General features: G+C 45.1%; 1 protein-coding gene across 36 annotated transcripts in view; it reads right to left on the reverse strand.

The window, feature by feature from the left end:
* The window catches only part of Madd (MAP kinase activating death domain), a 46,559-nt gene extending 22,264 nt beyond the window's left edge, over positions 1 to 24,295 (reverse strand). For 4 of the 36 annotated variants that reach the window (XM_070032390.1, XM_070032385.1, XM_070032407.1 and 1 more), the window contains exons 1-22: positions 24,221 to 24,295; positions 20,568 to 20,722; positions 18,836 to 19,432; positions 17,708 to 18,011; positions 17,099 to 17,230; positions 16,329 to 16,442; positions 14,892 to 14,972; positions 13,047 to 13,225; positions 12,112 to 12,347; positions 11,757 to 11,913; positions 11,311 to 11,414; positions 11,040 to 11,218; positions 10,433 to 10,686; positions 10,021 to 10,160; positions 9,095 to 9,196; positions 7,230 to 7,332; positions 6,153 to 6,339; positions 5,906 to 6,056; positions 5,203 to 5,409; positions 2,366 to 2,466; positions 605 to 688; positions 150 to 308 (exon numbers count right to left, since the gene is read on the reverse strand). In XM_070032390.1, coding sequence (XP_069888491.1) covers positions 150 to 308; positions 605 to 688; positions 2,366 to 2,466; positions 5,203 to 5,409; positions 5,906 to 6,056; positions 6,153 to 6,339; positions 7,230 to 7,332; positions 9,095 to 9,196; positions 10,021 to 10,160; positions 10,433 to 10,686; positions 11,040 to 11,218; positions 11,311 to 11,414; positions 11,757 to 11,913; positions 12,112 to 12,347; positions 13,047 to 13,225; positions 14,892 to 14,972; positions 16,329 to 16,442; positions 17,099 to 17,230; positions 17,708 to 18,011; positions 18,836 to 19,432; positions 20,568 to 20,629 — 3,633 coding nt within the window. In that variant the 5' untranslated portion in view covers positions 20,630 to 20,722; positions 24,221 to 24,295. Of the gene's footprint in view, positions 1 to 149; positions 309 to 577; positions 689 to 2,365; positions 2,467 to 3,425; positions 3,480 to 5,202; positions 5,410 to 5,905; positions 6,057 to 6,152; positions 6,340 to 7,229; positions 7,333 to 7,698; positions 7,759 to 9,094; positions 9,197 to 10,020; positions 10,161 to 10,432; positions 10,687 to 11,039; positions 11,219 to 11,310; positions 11,415 to 11,756; positions 11,914 to 12,111; positions 12,348 to 13,046; positions 13,226 to 14,891; positions 14,973 to 16,328; positions 16,443 to 17,098; positions 17,231 to 17,707; positions 18,012 to 18,835; positions 19,433 to 20,567; positions 20,723 to 23,988; positions 24,098 to 24,220 lie in introns of those variants that run through there. The other 32 variants (XM_070032376.1, XM_070032369.1, XM_070032389.1 and 29 more) reach the window with 16 other exon arrangements.
* Positions 24,296 to 24,382: the final 87 nt, after the last annotated feature.

A 24,382-nucleotide genomic window follows, 5' to 3' on the forward strand; every position in this document is an offset into this window, starting at 1 on the left:
TCGAGCTGGGGCTCAAAGTGATAGAGCACTAGCCTTGAGCAAAAGAGCCCTGAGTTCAAGCCCTATGACCAACAAAAAAAAGAAGAAAAAGAAGAGAAGGAGGAGGAGGAGGAGGAAGAAAAAGTCTTCTGTCAATAAATAAAGCTTACAAAGATGGTACTTGTGGCAGAGTTGGTCTCAATTTCACTATCAGACAAGGTTCCCCGAGAACTTGCCAAGTGGGCACTGCCTTCACCACCTGGTCCATCACCTGCATTGCTGCTAAGATCACTGTCTGCTCCAAGGGTCTCTCCAGAACTATTACTCACCTGGAAAGGAAAAAAGGTAGTAAGCAATATTCTGCAGGGAAGGGCCCTGGAAACCCCACACTGTTAGAGCTCTTTGCTGCCATAAAAAGTATCAAATTCCATAGGCATTTCAGATAGCTTCTTGAAGTACCTTTTTTATGAAGAGAAATCCCGTATACACATGTCAGGTACCTATCTCCACCATGAAAACCATGCTAATCTGAGACTAAGAACAGCCTCCAAAGAGAAAGTAGGCCCCGCTTCCAAAGAAAAGTCCACAGTCTGCCCACCAAGATGCCAGTGTGGTGTTCCCCTACCACGGTGCTAACTTCAGAATCCTGACTTGAGCTTCGGATCATAACAGCTGGACTCACACAGATAACAGAGTCTTGGTCTGTTCTCTGAAATAAGACACAGAGACAATGATATCATTCCTAGAAAGCTACGAGTAATTTTTTTCCTGAATAGAAAATATGTATAATTTATATAATAAAAGACAAACAACACACATTAAAAAGATGTAAGCTTCCCATGGAAAACACAATAATAAGGAAATCAGAACAAGCCACAAATCAATCACCCACATCACCACTATTTTTAGTATGATTTTTTTTGTCTTTTCTAAATACATTTTGTGTGTGTGTGCCTGTACTAGAGCTTGAACTCATATCCTAGCACTCTTGCTTAGCTTTAGCACTCAAGCTAGTACTTGAGCCATACCTCCACTTCTGGTTTGTTTTTTTTGTTTTTTTTTTGATAGCTCATTGGAGATAAGAGTCTCACAGACATTTCTGCCCCAGCTGGCTTTGAACTACAATCCTTAGATCTCAGCCTCCTGAGTATCTAGGATTATAAGTATAAATCACCAGAATCTGATCTAAATACATTTTTTAATAAAATAGGAATCAAATTGTATATACTTCTAAACATTTTTCCATGTCACTAAATTTTGAAAATGATTGTTAATGGATGCTAAGATTATATTACATGGATCTGTTATATTTGTCTTTCCCCTGTATTGCACGTTTATCTTGTTAGGTGGCTGTAATTTCATTTGTTTGTTTGTGTTTTGTGCTGGACCTGGAGCTTGAACTCAGGGTCTAGGTACTGTTTCTGAGCTTTTGTGTTCAAGGTTGGTACTCTATCTCTTGAGCCACAGCTCCAGTTCTGCTTTTTTTGTTGTTTGTTTGTTCTCTGATCCTGGGACTTGAACTCTGGGCTTGGGCACTGTCCCTAAGCTTTTGTGCTCAAGGCTAGTGCTCTACCACTTGAACCAGAGCTCCACTTCTGGCTTTTTGTGGCTAACTGGAGATAAGAGTCTTATGAACTTTCCTGCCCTAGCTGGCTTTGAACCACAATCTTTTATTTATTTATTTTTTGGGTCCGGTCGTGGGGCCTGAACTCTGGGCCCGGGCGCTGTCCCTCAGCTCTTCAGCTCAAGGCTAGCACTCTACCACTTGAGCCACAGCACCACTTCCGGCTTTTTTTCTTTTTGCTTATGTGGTGCTGAGGAATCGAACCCAGGGCCTCATGCATGCAAGGCAAGCACTCTACCACTGAGCCACCTTCCCAGCCCCTGAACCACAATCTTTAGATCTTAGCCTCCTGGGTAGCTAGGATCACAGGCACGAGCCACTGGCCCCCAGCTTCATTTGTTTTTTAACTTAAAGTATTCTGAGTGCAACAAGTTTAGCTCAGTGTTAGAACACTTGAATAGCACACATAAGGCCCCAGGTTTGATCACTGCCATTAAAAATTTTTTAAATGATGCCGGGCGCTGGTGGCTCACGCCTGTAATCCTAGCTACTCAGGAGGCTGAGATCTGAGGATCGCGATTCAAAGCCAGCCCGGGCAGTAGAGACCGTGAGACTCCTATCTCCAATAAACCACCAGAAAACCGGAAGTGGCGCTGTAGCTCAAGTGGTAGAGCGCTCGCCTTGAGCTGAAGAACTGAGGGACAGCGCCCAGGCCCAGAGTTCAAGCCCCACGGCTGACCAAAAAAAAAAAAAAAATTTTTTTTTAATGTATTCTGGGTGGCAAATTTAATTCTGGCAATTTCCAACAAGATTATCACAAACCTGGGAAGCAGACGTCAGGCTCACACCACTATCTGCGCTGATCTGGGATTTTTTCTCCTCTGTTTCACCAAGGTCAAAGGCAGGTTTGATGACGTCGGGCCCTGAGTAGGGGAAGACTTCCATTATTCACTCACAGAGGCCGGGGGCAGACTGGTGAAGGGAGTGGGAGGGCAGAACAGCTTGTCCCCGACCTGCTTAGCACATCCCAGTCACCTTCCCAGAGACCACCCCCACAACAGGCCACTGAAGAGGAGGTTCCCCAGATGCCTTAAGACAAGTAGGACAAGATAGATCTGGCCTCAAGGGACTTTGATGCCATCTTTTCAACCTGAGAAAATTCTAAGGAAATCATACTGAAATAGAAAAGTTCCACAAACGAACATCTAGATAAAAAATTCCACAGTAACCATTCAGAGCTTCACTGGTACTTGAGACCATTTAAGGGTCTCCAGGTTGCTCAGTGTTTCCCGGACAAAGGTGTCCAAAGGGGCCAGAAAAGTTGAGGCCGAAAGAGAGAAAGAAACCCCATTTCAGTTGGTTCTACCTACCCCCCACCCTACAATCTATACTTGAGATAAAAGCCACTCCCATTTTATCCCTCCCAACCACAATGGTATGGAAGAAGGACAGAATGACAGAAAGCAAGAAAGCGTGCCTAGGTAAGCCACCATAGAAAGTTAGGCAGCTACAGACTCAACATGGAGGGATAGCAACCATCTCTGCCAACTGTGCCCACAGGTCTCCTAATGGTGAGGGAGGTATCAGCCAATGAGGGGCACTGCAATCGGCAAAGGTTCTCCCCACCAGATCTGTGGCAATAGAAACCACAGTCTAAGGGATTTTACTCAGTAGGCACCCTGATTGCTATGAGGGGAGGGGTAAGAAGCAGCCTATATGCTATAAACCTAGCAGTCACATACCACCTACCTGCTTTCAGTTCAAATAATCCCCACAAAAGCAAATTTGGGATGGGGCTGACAAAGAGAGCCTGCCCCAACTGGGCCTGGGGAGTTGGCAGGTATGGGAGACTTGGGGACAGGAAGGGGCATTTGTTCCTTACTCTGTTTTTCCAAAGCTTTTTGCTTTTTCACTTCCTGGTGCTTGTTCCACAATTCTACCCCAGATGCAATGCAAGCAGGAGAAAAAGACAGAGAGAGTCAGAGGCTGGTAAGACAGACGAAATGGAAACCCATCCACCCAAGTTGATTCAGTTTTAGGCATAGGCTTACCAACCAAGAGATACAAAGATATCTTCACTTGGGGGGGGGGGGGAAGGGAATCAGAGCTCCAATATCTTCCCCTAAACGCATGAACTGAAGACTCCAGATTTCTAAATCTAATCACAATGTGGCAGACAACCCCCCTGCAGAATATTCAACTGAAAGGGCCCTTCATGAATCTCCTTTGTCATTAGGAAACTAACTGATCCTTATAGAGGCTGAAGCACATGATCAAGTGTAGGTAACTCAAGATCAGTCTGATTTCTATCATACTATGCTCCCTCTGACAAATGAACTGAGAAATAGTCATTCTTACAAATTCTAGGCAAGAGACGATCATTTCAAGTAGCCAAAAGTTTTAGAAGTATGAGCACCAGTCTGTTTGACCCACTGACTGACCAACTCATACCACCAGCTAGATTCTTTCCTTGTTGCTATCCATAACTTTCACTCTCATAACCATCACCCTCAAAACCACATTCTGAGCCAGTTGTGTGGAGACAATGTTTCCAGTAGAGGTAGCATAGAACATAAAATAGTTAAGATTAGCATAACAAGAAGAACAAAATGGAGGGAATACCAACCATAGCAATCTTTTCCTGGAATGTGCTTTGGAGTTTACTTAGTGTGATCTCATTTCTCAGATGAGGAAATATAGACCCCAAAAGGGAGGGTGTCTGTTTAAGTCACACTCCAAGTTAGAGAGCAGATATAGGACTAAAACTCTAGACCTCTAGCCCAGCTGATCAATGCTTTTCCTGGGCCATCATCCAGCAGGACAAAGTCAGGGTTTATTGCTACTAGGAAAATATTTGCTGACTAGAGGAGTACAGCTCACCTAAAAAGGGGACTGGTTCCTTGTTACACTTTTTAAGGATTTAAGACAACTGCTAATGGTTATGGCAAAGAGGCATCAACAGAAGCATAGTTCCCAGGGACCTAGAACCAGAAAATAAAAGATATGGCCTGCATGGCTCAAGATCAAGTCAGGGTGAGCCGAATAGAGGTAACAAAGAGAAAGAATGGGAGACACACCAAAAATAAGCAAGCCTTTAATTAAGTCCAGGGAGGAAGGATGGAAAGAAAAGCTGACTCAGAAATCTGTATCTCTGAAGTGCAGAACACAGGCATACCACAGAGGAGCAAATTCTAGAGCAGTGCAAATGCTTGGCTAGGGAAACTGGCTTCTGAGTCCCAGGTGATCCTGATTTTACAACTCAAAGATACAACTATACATTTCTTATAACCTCCAGACCTCATATAGCATCCCTGTCAATGAAGAAATCCAGATGTAAACAAAAAAAAAAAAAAAAAAAAAAAAAGAGGGAACAGAAGTATAGCTCAGCCTTCTTCCAATAAGCCCCACAGTCTCTAAACAAAATGTCCATTCTTCCTCTAAGACGCCTGTGGGAGTTATGGAGGCAGTGAGAGTTGGATGAAACAGAAGGGATAGAGAAGTATAATGAAATGCCACTGAAGATGGACACAGATGCATCTCCCTCTCTAGAAAGCAAAGCATGAGGGAAGAGAACAACAGGATTCTGGATGAATTGAGAAGAGAAAAGGATATTTAAGAAGCCAGGACCCCTCCAGTACATCAAACACAATAATACATACCAATAGATGCCACAAAATTCTCTTCCTTTAAACTTTTGGTGTCCAACTCCTTAGGAACCTTTCCTGTAGCACTTGGTGCCCGAGGACCCAGCTGGGGGACTCTCAGCTGTGCCATAGCCTTTGGGTCCCCCCGCCCAGCTAGACCAGGATCCTTGCCAACAGGAGTATTTACACTCTCTGTTGGACTTCTCTTCCGTTTGTCTGGTTCTGAGGAAAAGATCAAATATAGAAGAGGTCAGAAGAGGTAATATACAGGAATCAAGGTAGGGAAAAGATACAGGAGAATATAGATAGAACAGAATTAATGTAAAGAAAGGCTCAAGCCTGATTTTTCATGAATAAAAAAAAAAATACCCCCTACTGCTGGGCCCTGGTGACTCATACCTGTAATTCTAGCTATCCAGGGAACTGAGGATCTCAGAAAGGCTAGGGAAGAAAGTCTGTGAGACTCTTATCACTAATTAAGTACCAAATAGTTGGAAGTGGAGCTATGGCTCAAGTGGTAGAGTGTTAGCCTTAAGTGAAAAAGCTCAGGGACAATACTAGACCTTGGGTTCAAGCCCCAGGATCAGCACCAAAACAAACAAAAAATCCACCACATATAATATAATCAGAAAACTTGCCATGGGGATAAGTACTTTTTTTTTTTTAGCTAAGTGGGAGAGCTATGGATGGCATGTGGCCCAGCAGGTATGATTCCTACCTTTACTATAGTAGTGGGTCTGGGCAATCTCCAGAAGCCCGAAAATGCTGGCCATGCCGCCCAAACCTGCATGGGCATAGGACTGTTCCAGGCTGAGGATTGTGCACTTGAGGAGGTCTAACATTCCCTTATATACCTTTCGGCTGATCTCCTGCAATAAGAACCAAGTACTAGAATTGGTACACTTCCTTCAGCATCCATATACCTTTACCCAATTGATTTTTGATGCCCCAGCATAAACACTGACCACATCTGGGATGACATCCTGCCGAGCATCATCCTCTGACTGCACCGTGCGGTTCAGCTTGCTCAGGACAAAGACTCGAAGCTGCTCACTTTCCAGCAGCCGGCGCACCTTTTTCATGTTCAGCCAGCCCACTCCCTGGCCGTCCAGCACGCTGTGTACTACCTCCTTCAGGAACTGCTGGTTCTCACTATGGGATCCACATACCATTTCTGCGGTCATCTGCTCCTTGGTGGAGCATCCTCCCTTTCCCCATTTTGCCTTCAGGTGCAAAATGCAAAGCCCAGCCTTCAAATATTTACAGCTACTGGGTCCCCCATCTCTCCAGATAGTTTATCAAGCCCCCACCACTGTAGTTTCATCCTTTACACACTACTGTTACGTAGAAGTTGAGTCCATGGGGCTGGAAATGTGGCTTAGTGGTAGAGTGCTTGCCTAGCATGCAGGAAGCCTTGGGTTCAATTCCTCAGTACCACATAAAAGAAAAAGCCAGTGCTTGCCTTAAGCAAAAGCAGCTCAGGGACAGAGCCCAGGCCCTGAGTTCAAGCCCCAGGACTGGCAGGAAAAAAAAAAACAACCAAAAAAAGAACTGATTCTGCATGGGAAGCCCCGGAGCCAGACTCGATGGCTCACACCTGTAATCCCAGCTACTTTAGAGACAGGAAAAGGAGGTCACAGCTCCAGATCAGCCTGGACAAAAAAGCTAGAGAGACCCTCTCTCAAAGAACAAGCCAAAGTTAATGGCACACCATGGGACATAAGTTAGGAGGATTGCAGTTGAGGCCAGAACAAGAGAAAAGTATAAGATTCTATCTGAAAATATAAGCAAAGCAAAAAGGTCTAGGGGGCTCAAAAGGGTGGCTCAAGTTGTAGAATACTTGCCTACCAAGCACAAGATTCTGAGTTCAAACCCCAATACTGCCAAGGAAAATAAATAAATAAAGCAAAGTGCTGGCCAGATACTGATCATTGATCTCATCCATCCTGTTGAGAGATCTTCTCTCCCAATCTTCAGCCTCCCTCAAGTTTTGTACAGAAATTTCACCTGAGAACCTCTAAAATGGTTTTGCTATTTATTACCTAGAATTGCTGGATCGGCCCTGGGGTGATGGAGGTTCTCTTTTCACGGTTGGACTATGTTTAATGACAGATGACTTCTGGTCCACCAAGGCCCTCCGATTTCCTAAAGCAGGGAAGGTAGGAATGAGAGACATCACTGTCATAGTCCAGAAACTCATGTTAGCAAAGTTCTGCGTCATCATGTTCCGTGCCCATTCCCCAGCAAGGCTGGGTGTGAGTGGCACCAGGGCATTGCACACAGGTAGAAAGCAGCCATGACAATGTGGAGGAGGTGGGGAATGGAGACTCGGGCTACTCCACATGCAATGGAAGCACATGCCATGGACAGCATGGGCGTCACGGGGGATGGGCAAGGCAGGTCACTCATGTGACAGCTGCTTGCTCCAGGAGGAGAATGGCCCTCAGGCAGGCACAGAAGATGCTAGGGGGAAAAAAAAAAGATCATGCACAGCTCACGGGCAAAACCCACCTTCACCACTCCCGGGGCCGGCTTCAGTAACAATCTCCATTAGAGTATTTAGCCCAAATACTGGGACACAAAATACACAATTAGTAAGTGCACCATAATTCTGGAACCCCTATACCCATTGATGGAGCAGTAAGTCAGATCATCTGGGCATTCTCCCAAAGCTCAGATGCACGCAACCTTGACTCTTAGACATATCAGAGCTGAAAGCAAAGGGCCAGCAGACAACTGAGGCTCTGAGAAGGACCATCCTTAAGCCTGCAGCCTCTCAAAGCCAGGAACAAGATAAATGACACAGGGAGCCTTCAGGTACTAAACAGGCGCATGCATAAAGAGGGAATACTGGTTTTCATGAAACATCTAGCACAGGGGTCCAGAACGCCTGTGGGTATCCACAGGGAAAAGACGTCTTGCAGATGCTGTCATGGGAAGTCGAGTGGGGCTGTGAGGATGGGAGGTGGGCAGTAGGGATAAGTGAGCAAATGAGATGAAGCGTCAGCATGCAATGAAACCGTTGTTCTTCCCTTCAAATATATCAAGTGAAAGCCAGAAACACCAATTCCTTCCCATCTAACCTGCCCAGCCATGTGTGGATTCACAGTAGCCATGCTACTACCACTCTGAAGCCCATTTTTCCATCCTGACCAAAGAACATTCTTTAGACTCCTGACACGTCTAATGACCTGAAGTGACAGGTCAATTAAAAAGATGCATGGAGCTAGCTTAGCATGGTGGTGCACAACTATAATCCCAGCTCTCAGAAGGCTGAGACAGGAGGATCATAATTTTGAGGTCAACCTGGCCTACACAAGGAAATCTTCTCTCAAAAAACAACAACAACAAAAAGAATACATGGAACTGCTTCTCACTGAACTTTCTACCAAAGTTAAATAGTTCAGCATAATATTCAGAGAAAGTACACAAAAAGCAAGTTAAATTAAGAAAAGCCCTTCAAAGGACAGAGATCACAAGTGAAATTGAAGTTAAGGTCTTAACTGGCCTTGGTAGCCAACAAAAATTTCCTGGTTCACTCACAGGCCCCAACTTGGCATGAATCCACAGTAAAAAGTTAGACTCCACAAAGCCTGCCAGGCTCCCTACAACCATCCTCCTGGTGATTCCAACATCAGTATGCACCTCTGACAAGGTCCCCCCAGAAGTAATCCATGGTTGCTATCATCCTGAGATAAAACGACCTTCTCAAGTTTCAAAGATATTTTCCATCTGACAATCATCAAAAGCCTATGATGTGCTGATGTGCAATGAAAGCCATGAGAAGCAGTATGATGGGCAACAGCCAGGTCAAACGATTCATGGTACACAAGGTTCCTGACAAGCACCTACAAACTGACATATCTCCCAGAGAAACCTGGTTTGGCAAAAGTAAGGCTGTAGTTACCTTTCAGACTGGGGAATGGTGTGGTCTTCTCTCGGGCACCTTTGGTGGGCAGTGTGAGGTTAGAAAGACTGAAGCTTGTACTGTGGTTTCGATAGAGGCTGCCTATTAAGGTGACAGTGTGAGAACAGTGAGTTAGCGGCACACAGCACTCTATCCAGCAGTAACACCATCTTTATCTCTCACTTTTCAAGCTGTATCACGATAGATCAGACAATCTCTGCTCTATCTTAGAAAGGGTCAAGTTTAACTTACGGCAAACCAAAGAGCCATTGTCTGGACAGTTCAAAAGCTAGAAACAACTTTCTCTGGCTATCTCTTGTAAGAATATCCAAGCTTTTTACTACTGCTAACAAAGAAGGAAAGCTAGTAGTAATGTGTTATTGGTCCCAAGTGGGTGTTGTCTCTCTCTGGCTTTAGAAATCGTTCTTAGTCACAGTCATCCCCTGTGGTGGCTCTCTCTAGCTCCTAGTTTCTCTCCGTCTTTAAGAGGTACCATCCCTCAAAGCCAGAAATAGTCTCTAGGCATAAAAATCAACCTCATAAAAACTTCAAAGAGTGTTCATAAAAGTTCCTTGCCACTAAGAGAACCTATCAGACATGTATCTAGATCAAATTTGGTCAGACTGTTTCCATAAAGCATATGTTTAAGTGTGTGACTTTTAAAATCTAATACTTAATTTTCAGTTGACGTCTCAGTTATCTCGCTTGAAGTAGACTAAACTGTTAGGTATAACAATAATGATGGATTTAGCTGTCTTTAGTGGCCCCATCTATAAATACTTTATTCAGTGTCTTCCAAATGACCTGAATTAGTGCTTAGTAATGCCAACGCAGCCCCACATCTCAAGTTCCAAGCAATGCATGCCATCATCATCCCTAGTGCAGAAAAAACAAAAGAGAGGAATGAAAGAGATTAAGGCACTTACTGGCAAAAGACATGATGCCCCCGAAGCCCTCGGTGCTGTTGTTGGAGATGGTGGAGTTAGGAGAGCTTGCTCGGGAGTCGGACTCTGCATCTGAGTCACTTGCCAGCTTCAAGCTGTTGGGCCGCAGCAGCTTTTGAGCCCTTGAATGCACAGTGGCACCTGTGAGGCCCAGGCAGGGGTACCTAATCTTGGGAGTAGGCCTATGCTATACCACAGTTGCTACTGCCTTCCCAAACTCCTAAGCCCCTGGATCAAAGCACTACCCTGAGCCCCTGGATCAAAGCACTACCCTGAGGGGATGGCAGGATAGAGAGAGCATTCAGCCTTCTCAGACTTATGATTAACCCTCACCCAGGGTCACAGCAGTGAGGTCCTTCAGTCACCCACCTAGAAGGGATCCCCAGGCTCTCACCGATTGCCATTGACATGTTGGCTGAATCGGGGAGTGTAGCTTTCCCCCTGCTCATCATCATCTTCCTCAGGGGGAAAGCCATATTGGGGCTCGAAGTATGGATTGTCATAGGTTCGCCGGCGCACTGACCCATCTCCAATTTCTGTCTGATGCCTGTCCACATTCGATTTGCCAGTGCTGGGAGGCACAGGAGGGAGAGGCTTGGAGATGCCTACTGCTGCCTTATCATCCATCTCCGAAGAGTCCGCAGGTTCCTAAGGGCCACATTGAATTAAAAAGTAGTCACCTGGTGTTCAATCTCACTTTGGCCAGGCCAGACCAGGTCTGTCAGATCCCTAACCTGAAGAAAGTGTGAGAAAATATCTCTGTGGAACCCCTGGTCCCTGTCCTCACAAACTACAAAGATGGATCATGGCTATACCCTGAAGAAAGCCCAATAATCTCCTTCTTGGGTCAAAACTACATTTCAGAGGCTCTAAGCCATAGAGCCTATGGAGAGGAGGATAGAAAAATTGTGAAGAAAGAGGCAAATTAACAGCTAACAGTAATGAGGCCCACATCCCAAACAGTGGCTCTCCCTGATCCTCCCCTCTTAGTGTTTACATACAGAGCTGGCTCCATGGACAATGGTACTGGGACTGCTGCTGGAGCTGGAGCGCAGTGCAGGGTTTTCCTGAGAGTTTTCACTGTCTGGGCCAGGCTCCTCTGCTTCCTTCTGGTTCTGTGGCTCATCAATCTTCACCTCACTGGCATCCCCCAGCGCTGCATGTGTCAGAGGGTCCACATCTGCCGAAAGCCAGGGGAAACAGATACAGACCACTTGATAATCAAAACTCCAAACCCTGCCCAGTGCTGGCCAGTCTCCCAAGCACACTTACTGGGAGTGTCGCCATTGATGTCACATTTCATCATTTCACTGACAAAGTCACCGAGGGAGGAGTAAGAAGAGCTTGAGTCATCATAATCCATACTATCACTGCCACTGTAGAGTGAAGAACATTTTTGAATTTTTTAAATTGTTATTATAAAGGTGATGTAAGAGGGGTTGCAGTTAGATAAGGCAGGTAAAGAGTACATTTCTTTTTGGACAATGTCACCCCTTCCCTTTTAAAACAAACCAACAAAACTAGAAAGGGGAAGACAAAAGTGTCTGTAATACTGCTTGGGAAAACAAAAAGGGGACCACACTTAATTGAAGGTCAGGGAACAAGATAAAGTAAGAAAGTCAAGAAAACCAGTCAACTCTTCCAAGATTGACACCTAACTGCTGTGAGATTTTTTTCTCCTATATGGTGAAGAAGGGCTGGTGTGAGGGCCTGCTCACCTGTCATCTGTGGGGTCAGAGTCAGAGTCACGCTCTGGTGGCACACTTAGCGCCTCAGCCAGCTGGGAGTTGCCATCGTAGACTCGATAGTGGATGGGCTGCAGCTGGTGAGCGTACCACTTTGGCTTGTCACCAATCAGGGCTGGATCAAACATATCTATGCAAAGAGGAAAAAAGAATAGTTAACAGTAAGGAAAACAAGGTAAGCGACACATAAAAAAGAGATTTTTTTTAAGTCTAAGCAAAACAGGAATATAAGGGACAGGTTAAAGATTAGCAAGAGAACAAGCAAAAGAAAGGACCATGAGGAGGATGAAGGCAGAGGGTGGTGAGAGTGGAAGACAGGTAGACTCACTGTTATGAATTCTCTGAAAGGCATAGTTGGTAGGGTTAAGGATCCACTCTCCAAAGTATTCCACAGCCTGAGTCCTGGCCAGTTTCTCAGCAAAGGGAGTCTGTCGGGGACGTGAAGCTAGAAAGGATCCAGCCTGGAAGGCTACCACAGGCCGAGGGAAGAGTCGCAAGGTACGTGTGTGCATCTGAAAACCCTGTAGCACATTGGCAGAGTTGAAGAATCGTACCATGGCCACTCTGAGAAGGAAGAGGATGGTGAAAAACTCAAAACCCATACACTATGAATAAGGATTCTCACACTCAAAAGTCTTCAGATCACCTCTCAACACCATCATTTAACATGCTTCCAATACTAAGGATATCGTAAAGAATCATCAGTCCTCTGAGTAGAACAGCTGTTTCTTCTTGCATTTGTTAAGGAAAAGCAAGTATGACTAAATATATACCTTATTTGGACTTTCCTACTTATGCTGGCTTTGAACCATGATCCTCAGATCTCAGCCTCCTGAGTAGCTAGGATTACAGGCATGAGCTACCAGCACCTAGCTACCCAAATATATAAAATTTAAATATAAAGGAAAAAAACTTTAGTTCCAAAAAGTAATCTGTCCTCAAGTCAGGAGTGCAACGAAACCAAGTCAAGAATTCATGATTTGTAGCCGGGTGTCAGTGGCTCACACCTGTAATACTAGCTACTCAGGAGGCTAAGATCTGAGGATTGCAGTTCAAAGCCAGCCCAGGTAGGAAAGTCCATGAGACTCTTAGCTCCAATAAACCACTCAGAAAACTGGAAGTGGTGCTGTGGCTCAAGTGGTAGAGCACTTGCTTTGAGCTGAAGAGCTGAGGGACGGCACACAGGCCAAAAGTTCAAGCCTCATAACTGACAAAAATAAAATAAAGTAAATGTCATGATTTGTACAGTTAGCTGGGTCTCACCTGGTTGCAACATCTACTGAATCCACATCATTGCCATAGATGAGTGGGTTGAATTCAGTGGAAGGCGTAGATTGCAGGTCACTAGAAGGCCTTCCCAAGAGAAGTGGAATCTCCTGGCCCTCGTGAAATTTCTCCAGATTGAGAATGGGCTGAGTGTTGAGACTCATGCTGGCAAGGGCCTGTGGAACAAGACATTCCTCACATAAGGCAGATCTCTGGCAGCTAGCCAACCTCAGCTCCTAGGAAAGAGCTTTGTTGGTTTTCTACATCACACACTCTGCTCAAAAAGTTCTCAACAAAGAATTCTGTTTATCTGCAAATTGTGGCTAACCCATTTCAAAACCATCATCTTTGAAAAAAAGAATCCAAATACAGCTCAGAAAATATAGTTCAGAAAATAGTTAAAATTACACAGCCCTCCATCTCAAGGCCACCTAGCTAAAGGCAACTTCATCAGATCTAAAGTCCAGCACACCTATTTTCAACTCAATTTTTTAAACTAAACTATAAAAACCAAGCTGTTCTAACGGACTTAAGGAACAAAAGCCTCAAGTGCTCAGTACTCTCAACCTAAGCCAGCCCCTAAGAAACTCCCCAGAGCAGTTTGTAAAACACTAGTAGAGACTAGCAGTGTCTTTGAAATATTAGTGAGCACAGAAATCACCCGGGATGTTGTTAGAGCAGCACATCGGAGATGATTCTGCACTTTTAACAAGCTCTGATGATGCTAATGCAGCTGGTGCAGGGACATACTTTGAGAAGCAGGGAGGGGTATACAGAAGAGAGCCAAAGATCTTAGCTCCTACAAACATTTAAAATAATAAATCAGCATAATTCCCAAATCAACCTCTCCCTCTCATTAGTCATCAAGACCAAAAACATAGCAAGGACAGCTAGAGAACTTTCTGAACTTGCAATCTTCACCAGACTCTGCAGCAACAAGATATCATATTACATCAGCAGTGATGAAGCAAGCCAGTGAGAAGGACAATACAAAATGACCCAATTCAGTTCAAGTAAGATACCATCTAGAGGGACTACAGAATACTTCAGACAATACAGAGAAAAGGGCTTCTAAAGACACTCAAATGAGAGTAGGATTCCTAAAAATAAGCACAAGTCTATCTACTGGTGGTCCCATAAAACACATACAGCAGGAAAAGGGAATGGGGCCTTTTCACATTTTTACCTTCAAGTACTGTGTTTGGCATGCAAGAGAAGAAGAAAATCAAAGAGAAATAGATAAGAGAGTTTACTCAAAGGAAGGAATTTTGAGGCACTGGGATGAAAGAAGATAACATAAAAGAAGCTAGAGTGACCAAACTTACAAGACTGAGAGAGGGGCTGGGAAGGTGGCTCAGTGGTAGAGCACTTGCCTTGCATGCCTGAGGCCCTGGGTTCGATTCCTCAGCACCACATAAGGAAAAAGCCGGAAGTGGCGCTGTGGCTCAAGTAGTAGAGCCCTAGCCTTGAGCTGAAGAGCTGAGGGACAGCGCCCAGGCCCAGAGTTCAGGCCCCACGACTGGAGCCCCCCCCCAAAAAAAAAAGACTGAGAGAATGTTCCAAGACCATAAAGAATGGCATCCATAACAAGAAATAGAAAGTAAAGGGTTGTTTTATACAGCATCACAAGCATTATAGGGTGATAGGGCATACAATTAAAGTAGAAGAAATCTTTCTCAGATTCATCCTGTTGTTCCAAATTAGGATATATTTCTACTTAGTCCATCTAAGGTAAAGAAATCTTATACCACAGGAAGCCTAAAAAGAAACTGGCTAGAACTGTCTTTCCTCAGCTACCCTATTACATCTCTTACTCCACCTTTTCTCTCATTCATCACCTACCTGCTTTAAGTGTTTTTTCAGCTCTAATGACTCTGGCTCTGGCAGGACAGGTAGCACTTCTGCATTAGTAGGGGCAATCACCTATACCAGGGAAAAGAGTAAAGGTATAACCTTATAATTAAATGTTCACAGGCTTCATTTCCATGTTAAGTAATAAGCATAAGTAGATTTAATATATGTCATATACATATTACACTCTATAACTACACATATAAGATACATATATACATATGATAAACACACATCTGGAAAGAAATGTTTTGTTGAGGATCTCTAGGTAATAGGATTATGACGCTTTATTTCTTCTTTACATTTATTTTTGCTTCCTGGACTTTAACAATGAACACATATTAGGGCATTCTACTAAAGTTTTTGTTTTTTTGGGGGGTCCGGTCGTGGGGCCTGAACTCTGGGCCTGGGCGCTGTCCCTCAGCTCTTCAGCTCAAGGCTAGCGCTCTACCACTTGAGCCACAGCACCACTTCTGGCTTTTTTCTTTTTGCTTATGTGGTGCTGAGGAATCGAACCCAGGGCCTCATGCATGCAAGGCAAGCACTCTACCACTGAGCTACCTTCCCAGTCCCTGCGTTCTACTAAAGTTTTAAGGTATTCACAGTGAAAAATGTTAATGTAATTTTTTTTTTTTTTTTTTTGTCGGTCGTGGGGCTTGAACTCTGGGCCTGGGCGTTGTCCCTTAGCTCTTCAGCTCAAGGCGAGCGCTCTACCACTTGAGCTACAGCGCCACTTCCGGTTTTCTGGTGGTTTTATTGGAGATAGGAGTCTCACGGTCTCTCCTGCCCGGGCTGGCTTTGAACCGTGATCCTCAGATCTCAGCCTCCTGAGTAGCTAGGATTACAGGCGTGAGCCACCAGCGCCCGGTGTTAATGTAATTTTTTAAAGTCTGTACTGGAAAATATTTTGAGGTCCTGGGGCTTGAACTCAGCATGGATGCTGTCCTTGAGCTTTTATGCTCGAGGCTAATGCTCTGCCACTTTGAGCCACTGGTCCACTTCTGGTTTTCTGGTGGCTAGTTGGAGGTAAGAATCTCACAGCCTTGCCTGCTTTACCTGGCTTTGAACTGTGACCTCAGATCTCAGCCTCCTGAGTAGCTAGGATTACAGGTGGGAGTCACAAGCACCCTGCATGTACTGGAAAAGTTTCTTATTGAAAACCATATACTGCATATAGGAGGCTACCTACACTACATATGGAATGATACTTCTCTTAGAGAATGCAGGAGGAGCTCTTAACACTGGCAAAACTAAATCCTACAATTCTCTGAAGGCTAACCAAGGGCCTATCTGGCCAATGAAAACATTAGAAAAACATTGTTTCAATAAAGCACACAATAGAAATCATCTAGAAAAGGGAGAAATGCAGTCCTGATCTAGAGCACAATCCCATTTTTACTCTGCCAATGTCTCTGCCAAGAACCTTACCCTATTGCTGTCCAGATCCACTAGCCATACGTCATCAGGCATTTTGAAGTCTAGTTTGTAGAGGAAGAAGCTGGCAGGGACCCCAATGATGTATGGAGTTGGAGCCAACAGCAGCTGTAAAGAGGACAAAGAAGATAAGAAACAAAGACAAAACCTATCAAGTTAGCAATTTTCTAGATAGGGAAATGCAGACCTACAATCCATTTAGCAAAACATTTAAGGTTCCGTGTATTTCAAAATCCAGAATTTTTCAGATTTTTAGAAAGGTAGCATAATGCATATTCTGTATCTTATAGAACACCTAAAGACACATAGCAAATAGTCTACAATCATTACCTATCATTAACTGTAATAAATAAAAATGAAAGGTCAGGTACCGGTGGCTCATGTCTATAATCCTAGTATTCAGAAGACTAAGATGTAGAGGATCACAGTTCAAAGCCAGTCTAGAAGGAAAAGTCTGTAAGACTCCACCTCCAAAATAACCAGCAAAAAGCAGGACTGGAGGCATGGCTCAAGTGGCAGAGCATCAGACATGCAAGCAAAGGCAAACAAATTCAAGGCCTCAAGTTCAAACACTAGTACTACCAAAAAAACAACAACCAAACCATAAAAAGTATTAAGTGTTGTTACCAGTTCAGTTCAAATCCATCAGATTTTGCAAATGCTAAGGAATTGAGGACCAGTACTGACTTACAGGTTCTCTGGGTATTGGACACTTCCCTCAAGAAGATGGAGGTGAGAAAATCAGAAGACATCTTGAGACTCACCTGCTCTGCAGATGCCATGCAGGTGGGAAGCAGTGGGATAACAGGAAACATGTACTCCAGGGGATAGATCATTGCCACAAATGCCATCACAGACATGGAAAGTGCATTGTAGTCTCGAGACTGTAGCACCACCTGCGGTAAAGATGAATTAACACAAAACAATAAATATGAGAAAACAGCTTCCAGCACTACAATTTAATTTCTGTCTCACTGTGCCTATGGTTGCAGCTTCATTTCCACAATCACCAATGTTCCATGTTGCACCATGCTTGCCACTCCCCAACCCAGGCCCCTGTAGTAATTGTCCTTTGATTCAACACCTCTAGCTCTTTCACTCCCATCCCAGGATCATGCATTGAAACAAAACTACTGTTTTGAAGTAGATTAGTATGATTAAGGATATCTGAGTGCAAGCCCTCTGAACACATCCCACACAGTGCCAGTACCTCAATTCAACCCACAACTATCAATATCTGCTGGTCTCATGTTACCTCCTAGAAATGAAAATATGATAAAGATATAATCCCTTTGACTCAGAGCTCATGTTCTAGCTTCTGTCATACTGCACAGCTCTTTTGCTAGAAAGGCCCATAAAACTGACCCTCTTACCTTGTGCTCTAACAGGATACAGGTTAGCACCTGAAGACAAGCATCCACACCCAGAAGTTCCAAAGGAAGGTGAAGTGGAAAATCCACGAGAGTGAATCGAGATGGATCTGGAAGCGCAAAGGTCAGAGCCGGCTGGAGCTCCTGGGGTAGAACCTCAATGTCCACTCGCTTTTGCCCAGACACAGGTACTGGGGAGCGCAGCAATCGATAGATCCAGGCCTCAATCTCTCGAAGGTCATGAAGAAGAGCACTTGACTTTTCTTCCACTAGCAGTGATCCAGTAAAGATTCGCCACATTGTATCTCTGAGGAATAGACATCAAGAACCAAACTCAAGCATCAGGAGCTGATACTTTACTGCCACCCAATATAACCATGGAGGATATAATGATGAAAACCAAAAAAGGATTATCATTAGAAAAACCCACTTGTTCAGCTCAATTGGGTCCAGAGGGCACACAAAAGAGGAAGAATAAGTATGAAAATGTGTACATGGCCAGGTGCTAGTGGCTCATGCCTATAATCCTAACTATGGAGGAGGCTGAGATCTGTGTATCAGGGTTCAAAGCCAGCCCAGACAGGAAACTCCATGAGACTTTTATCTCCAATTAGCCATCACAAAACCAGAAGTGAAGCTGTTGCTCAAGTGATAGTGTGATAGATTCGAGCCGTAAGAGCTCAAGGACAGTGCCTGAGTTCAAGCCCCAGGACCAGCACTCACACACACACACACACACACACACACACACACACACACACACACACACACGTATGTATATGCATACACATATGTGTATATATATGTGTGTGTGTATATATGTGTATGTATATATGTATATATGTGTGTATATGGAAGGACACAATGTTGTTCAAGCCCCAGGACCATCACACATACAAACACACACAAAATGTATATGTGGAAGGACCCAATGTTATGCCACCAAACAGAAAACTCCTGAACACTACTTCTAAAGAAATGGTGGTAGGTGGCCTAATTGCACAGCTGTCTTCTGCTTAGCAGGGCAAAACATCTTTACAGTGGTCTAAAGGACCTCAACCTGAAGAAGCCCAATCATAACTAATCTCTAAATGCTTCCCCTCTCTTCTAAACATGAGTAACAAATCTTACCTTTGTACACCTCTAGGGATGCCCAGCTTCTTCCCCAGTAGCCTTTCACTACAGCAATCTACCAGCCGTTTGAGGGTATAGAGACACTCCCGGAAGGTGGAAAAGAAAGGGTAGTGGCTGAGCACGCACAGGGATGTGAGGGTACTGTTGCGAGAGCGGCTGCTTCCCTTGGCCCGGCGTTTGGCCCGAGGAGACTGGTTCACATCAGGCGTAGAGTCAGCACTAGGAGGCTGCAAGGATGAGCCACTTTCTGAGATCTCAGTACCTACTTCTTCTGGGGCACAGGTAGCCCGTGTGCCTTCCTTTCCACGGGACCCTGTTACCCCGTCCCCCTTTTCCTTAGGCATTCGCTTTTGGAAGGAGCGGTAGAAGTTAACACAGATGCCATATCGTGTGACTCCAGTGTCCTTGTCAGTGAGGGTGAAGACAAAAGAGGTATCATCCCGAAGGCTCATGCGCCGCTGCCGCACACTCAAGCAGCCCTCTGGCTGGCAGAAGAACACTACATCCGGGGGAAGGGGAAACTCCACGTGATCCTCTAGTGGGTATCGCCGCAGCAGTTCAGGAGTCTGGGCTACACTATCGCTGCTTGGGTGCCTAAAGGACATAAAGGCAAACTCAGCAGTCTGACGGGTTAGAACATACTATCAAATTTTAACTACAGTTACAAATAACAACAAAGCTCAAAATGCTCTCTTGGATAAATTAAGCTAACTGCAGGGCTTTGGAAAGTGTGGCTACTCCTTACCATGTTTAGCAGGTAGGCTACAAAAAATCTGCATGGTCATGAAGACATATATTCTGAAAAAAGAGTTTTGACAATAAAATAATCACAACCCCTCTGAAGTATTTTAGCTAATAAATTACCAAAAGATCGTCTGGAGATAGAAAAGAAACACGATGTGCCCATATATATATTATATACATGTTATATATAAGTATATAATAAATACATAATATATGATATATATATGTATAAAATAAGGGAGGCTGGGAAGGTGGCTCAGTGATAGAGTGCTTGCCTTGCATGCCTGAGGCCCTGGGTTCGATTCCTCAGCACCACACAAGCAAAAAGAAAAAAACGCCGGAAGTGGCGCTGTGGCTCAAGTGGTAGAGCGCTAGCCTTGAGCTGAAAAGCTGAGGGACAGCGCCCAGGCCCAGAGTTCAGGACCCACGACCGGACCCCACCCAAAAAAATAAATAAAAATAAAATAAGAAAACTGGATCTAAAGTTTATATTTGGCTTGGCGCTGTTGGCTCATACCTGCAATCCTAGTTACTTAGGAAGCTGAGATCTAAGGATCATGGTTCAAAGCCAGCCCAGGCAAGAAAGTCTGTGAGACTCTTACCTCCAATTAACTACCAAAAAGCCAGAAATGGAACTGTGGCTCAAGTGGCAGAGCACCAGTCTACCAGTCTTGAACAACAACAACAAAAATCTAGTTCCCAAGCCTTAAATTCAAGCACTAGTACCAGTACACACATACCAAAAAAAAGTACATATTTGCTCAAATTCAGAGAGATATAAGTATAGAGTTTTTTTCATTTTTCTCTAGACGAAATCCTCAACCCACTCAACTTATGCTGTTTTCGCTATTGGCACTGATGTTTCCATCAGGGTAAAATAATATGGAAGAATAAGATACGCAAAGTAACATGAAAACAGGGAAGGAGAATAACTGAAGTCTCTGTGGCTGTCCCAAATGACAAGACGATATCAAGTTTTAATTACCTGGCCCCTACAATCACTAGATAGTCAAGTAACCGAGGGCAGAATTTCTTCTTTTGCACCATGGTTCCAATTCATCAGTTCATCTCATCTCAGAGAAACTTCAGTGGCCTGAGCTAGGAAGGAGTCAGCATTTCCAGGAGGAATTCTGATATTATCTGAAAATTCAAGTTTAATAGGAAAAAAAAGTATTGATAAGATCCATTGCTGTGCCTAGGGAATCATCCTTGCTCTCAATTTCATCCTGACTGGGGTCACAGGTCGGAAGGACTTCTACGTTAGTACTAAGGATAGGAGAACTTGACACTTGCCTTGTCTAGTGAGCATCTAGGCTTATGAGCTTCTAAGCCAAAGAGCAAGTAGGCTAGAGATGTAACTCAGTGGCAGAGCATTTGCCTTGTATGTACAAGGACCTGGGTTCAATTTCTAGCACTGCAAAAGGAGCACAAGGAGTTTTCGGCCCATGAAACCCCATTCTTAACAGCTTGCTCATTCTCAAACCTATCTCTTAGGGCTCTGTTTCTGAAACAACAACAACAACAAAAAGATGTAGGCAGTCTAATATGGACTTAGTTATTATAACAAAAATTAAAGTCACTTTCAGGACTGTTCCAGAGATGATCCAAATGGGATTTTTCAGTCAGCACTAATCAGCACTTCTAGATCTAGGTGGAATCTAATAGTTCTGTTTCAACAATCTGCATCAAGCTTGATGTGAATCTACCATGTGGACTTTCTAGTTAATTGCACTCAGACAATAACAACAGCTGGTTATTCTAGCTCCTGTGATCTCATGTGAAGAATGTCCCTAACAGCCTCATCTCAACCACTTTTCTTTCCCTTCCATCAAGAAAGGGGTCAGGGTGGCTACTGCTATGAGCTCTGCCCTTGGTGCTGAACCTAAAGTTCTCTATTCTAGTTTGGAATCAGAATCAGTAAACCACACTTACAGAAGATGCCTTGTCCTACTCCGCCTTATTAAGTAGAAACTGAAAATACTAGGATTTCTTCAAGAAAGGGACAAGTATTCAGAGGGATTTCTAAACTACAGATCTAATATTAGCAAACGCTTATATGATCTTAATCATCTATAAGTTCCTGTTAGGTTTCTATATGCTTCTGTAAATAAAATATTTCACTACATTAAAAGGCTATCTCCAGTGCTCCAGAGTTCTTTCTCTATGCTCTGCCCAGAGGTCACATTGAGAACTTCTTTACTGTACACATAAAGTATCCCAGTATGTCAACACTCAAACACACACATACATCCATCTCCTTCACTTATTGTTGTGTATACTCCCATACATACAGATATATATCCTCTTTGTCTGCTAAGGCTCTATTTGATTCAGAGAATGAGTAGAAGTTCTATCTTTTTTTCTCCTCTAATAATAAACAAGACCTATTTACAACACTTCTGGTGCCCTCAAAATATGCTCCCTCTTTTCCTTTGCTCCCAATAGAGGACCCACAGGTAATAGGATTCAGTTGTGTCTCCATAGCGACTCTGGCTCCCAGCACTATTTATAGCAGAGCCACAGCCCCTCCCCTGTTGGTGACCGCACAGTGCTAGCAGCTGCTACACCAGTTGGCCAGGGCCCACAGCAATTCACTCTCCCTAAACCTGAAGACACGCCTTCCACTGACAGTACCTGCTGAGAATTAGGTTATCTTCTCCCCCATCTGCTGTTCACTTATACTTTGACCCAATTGTGGCTTTTGCTAGAGTTATCTCAACACCAAGTTGCCAAGCTTGTCATACACACACTCATTTCTGAGGGCCACCACTGTTAAATGACCCCAAACAGTCCTTTGGTTTTCCCAACTGCTAGAGTTGTGAGCATGCTGCAGAGCATAGGGCAGAGCTGAGCTCAGCTCCTCCTAAGCAGAACAAAAAAGGGAGGGAATGGAGACCTAAAATGCAATGTAGATGAAAATATAATTCAGTCTATAAAGAACTATGTTGAAATGTCTAAAGTGAGAGCCAAAGTATCTTAAAGTACCACTCTGGTCCTATAAGGACCAGAGCGTTAGCCTGTCTTAAGAATGTAAGTTTACATTGAAAAGTAGAAATTCCTTTTAGCTAAAGTCTCCAAGATGGGGCCTGGAGAACCTCCTATTAATAAATTAGGCACTCCAGTAATTGGTGGGATCCCACCCTTTATCCAGACTCAAGTCTTTACGTTCAACAGTCTTCTCCTTCTAGAACTATAAGGATCCTGGAATCTTGTGACTATCCTAGCTTCCAGTGGAGCTTTAATCAACCACAATTCGTATCTCACCAATGGACACTCACTTCAGTTATTCAGGCTGCAGAGCTAACCAAGCCTTTTCTTCCCATTTCTTGGTCTTTCCTGTCCCACAGACTCTAATTCTTCTAACATCAACTACAACTCATACTATCTTCATAAGTCTTCATAACCAGTCAGGCCTCAACCATGTTTACTAATGCAGAGCCCCTAGCTGCTGTCCCCATTTAATCCAAAGGCATCCTGTCGTTAAAAATGCATACCTTTCTGCTGAAGTCCTACAACACCATCCACCTCTAGACCCCACAGACCTTTAGCCTTTGCTAACTAACCCTTTGGGGTCTGTCCCTCTTTGGGGACAGGATCTTCCTTAAAACCACAGGAGCCCAAGCTGAGGGTGATATGACATCTTTGCTGACGTGAGCACATCGGGAGACTCTTCTCCCCTCCTCCCCCTCCCCAGGCAGTGACCTTGCAAGTTCATCAGCACAGACTGGTCCAGCTTGAGGGAGAACTGGAGCAATAAGGCTGGAGATAGGTAGGGCTGGGGAAGAAGGAGGAGCACAGGAAAAGGAGGAAGAATTTAGATGCATGAGGATGGAAGGGCCAGCAGGTGCAGGAAAAGACGAAGTTGGTATCTGCACTCTTTAGCTGGTCAATAGTGAAACATGAAATATATGTGTTTATGTATGTGTGCATGCATGTATAAGAACCAAACGTGAATCTCGCAATCCTAACCGAAAATAAGACCACGCACGCATGCACGCGCACACACACACACATGCACACGCGCACCAGCACACACGCCAGGTGCAGGTGCCGACTGGGGCCCGGGGCTGGACAGTTCTGCCCGCCTCCTCACCTGCTGGACAGTTCCCCGCCCCCGCCCCGGAACCAGCGCCGCCCGCCGGGCAGGAAAGGGGCCGAGCGGTGGCAGCGCCCGCGGCCCGCACGCGCCCCCTCGGCGGCCGCCGCGGCCCCACTGCGGGCCGCGCCCCCTCCCTCCTCGGACCCCCGCGGACTCCACGCCCCCCTCACGTCCCCTCAGGGCCTCCTCGAAGACCCGCTGCTCCCGAAGCCCCTTTTCCTCGCAGACGCCGCTTCTCCCCAGGACCGCCCCCTCCCTTCACAAACACGCTTCTCCCCACCCCCGCCCCCGGCCTGGACTCTCCTACCTCCCGGGTCTCGAGGAACCTGCCAGGCCACAGCGGGACGTCCCCGCGCGCCGCCCGCCCAGCGTGCCTCCACCCCCGCGAGGCGCCGCTGTCAGCGGGCGCCAGTTCCGCGTCTGGCCCGGGGTGGGGGGGTGGGGGGCGCGTACCACTCCGTTGCGGTGCGGGAGGGGGAGGCTGAGGGGGCCGGGGCCGTACCATTCACCGCGGAGGTAGGGGGGGAGAGGGGTCGTACCAAGAGGAGCGCGGAAAGGTGGGTCCGATCTTTGGAGGGAGGCAGCTTCTTCACACACCTACCAGTGAGGGAGTGGGTACGAGTTGGGAGGAGTTGGGCCAGCCCAGCGTCGCTGGGTGCCAAGGGGGGAGAACTCAAAAGGAATATCGCTTGTTTCGGTTG

The sequence above is a fragment of the Dipodomys merriami genome, unplaced genomic scaffold (assembly GCF_024711535.1).
Source record: "Dipodomys merriami isolate MVZ:Mamm:240054 unplaced genomic scaffold, mDipMer1.0.p SCAF_21, whole genome shotgun sequence".
NCBI classification, from domain to species: domain Eukaryota; kingdom Metazoa; phylum Chordata; class Mammalia; order Rodentia; family Heteromyidae; genus Dipodomys; species Dipodomys merriami.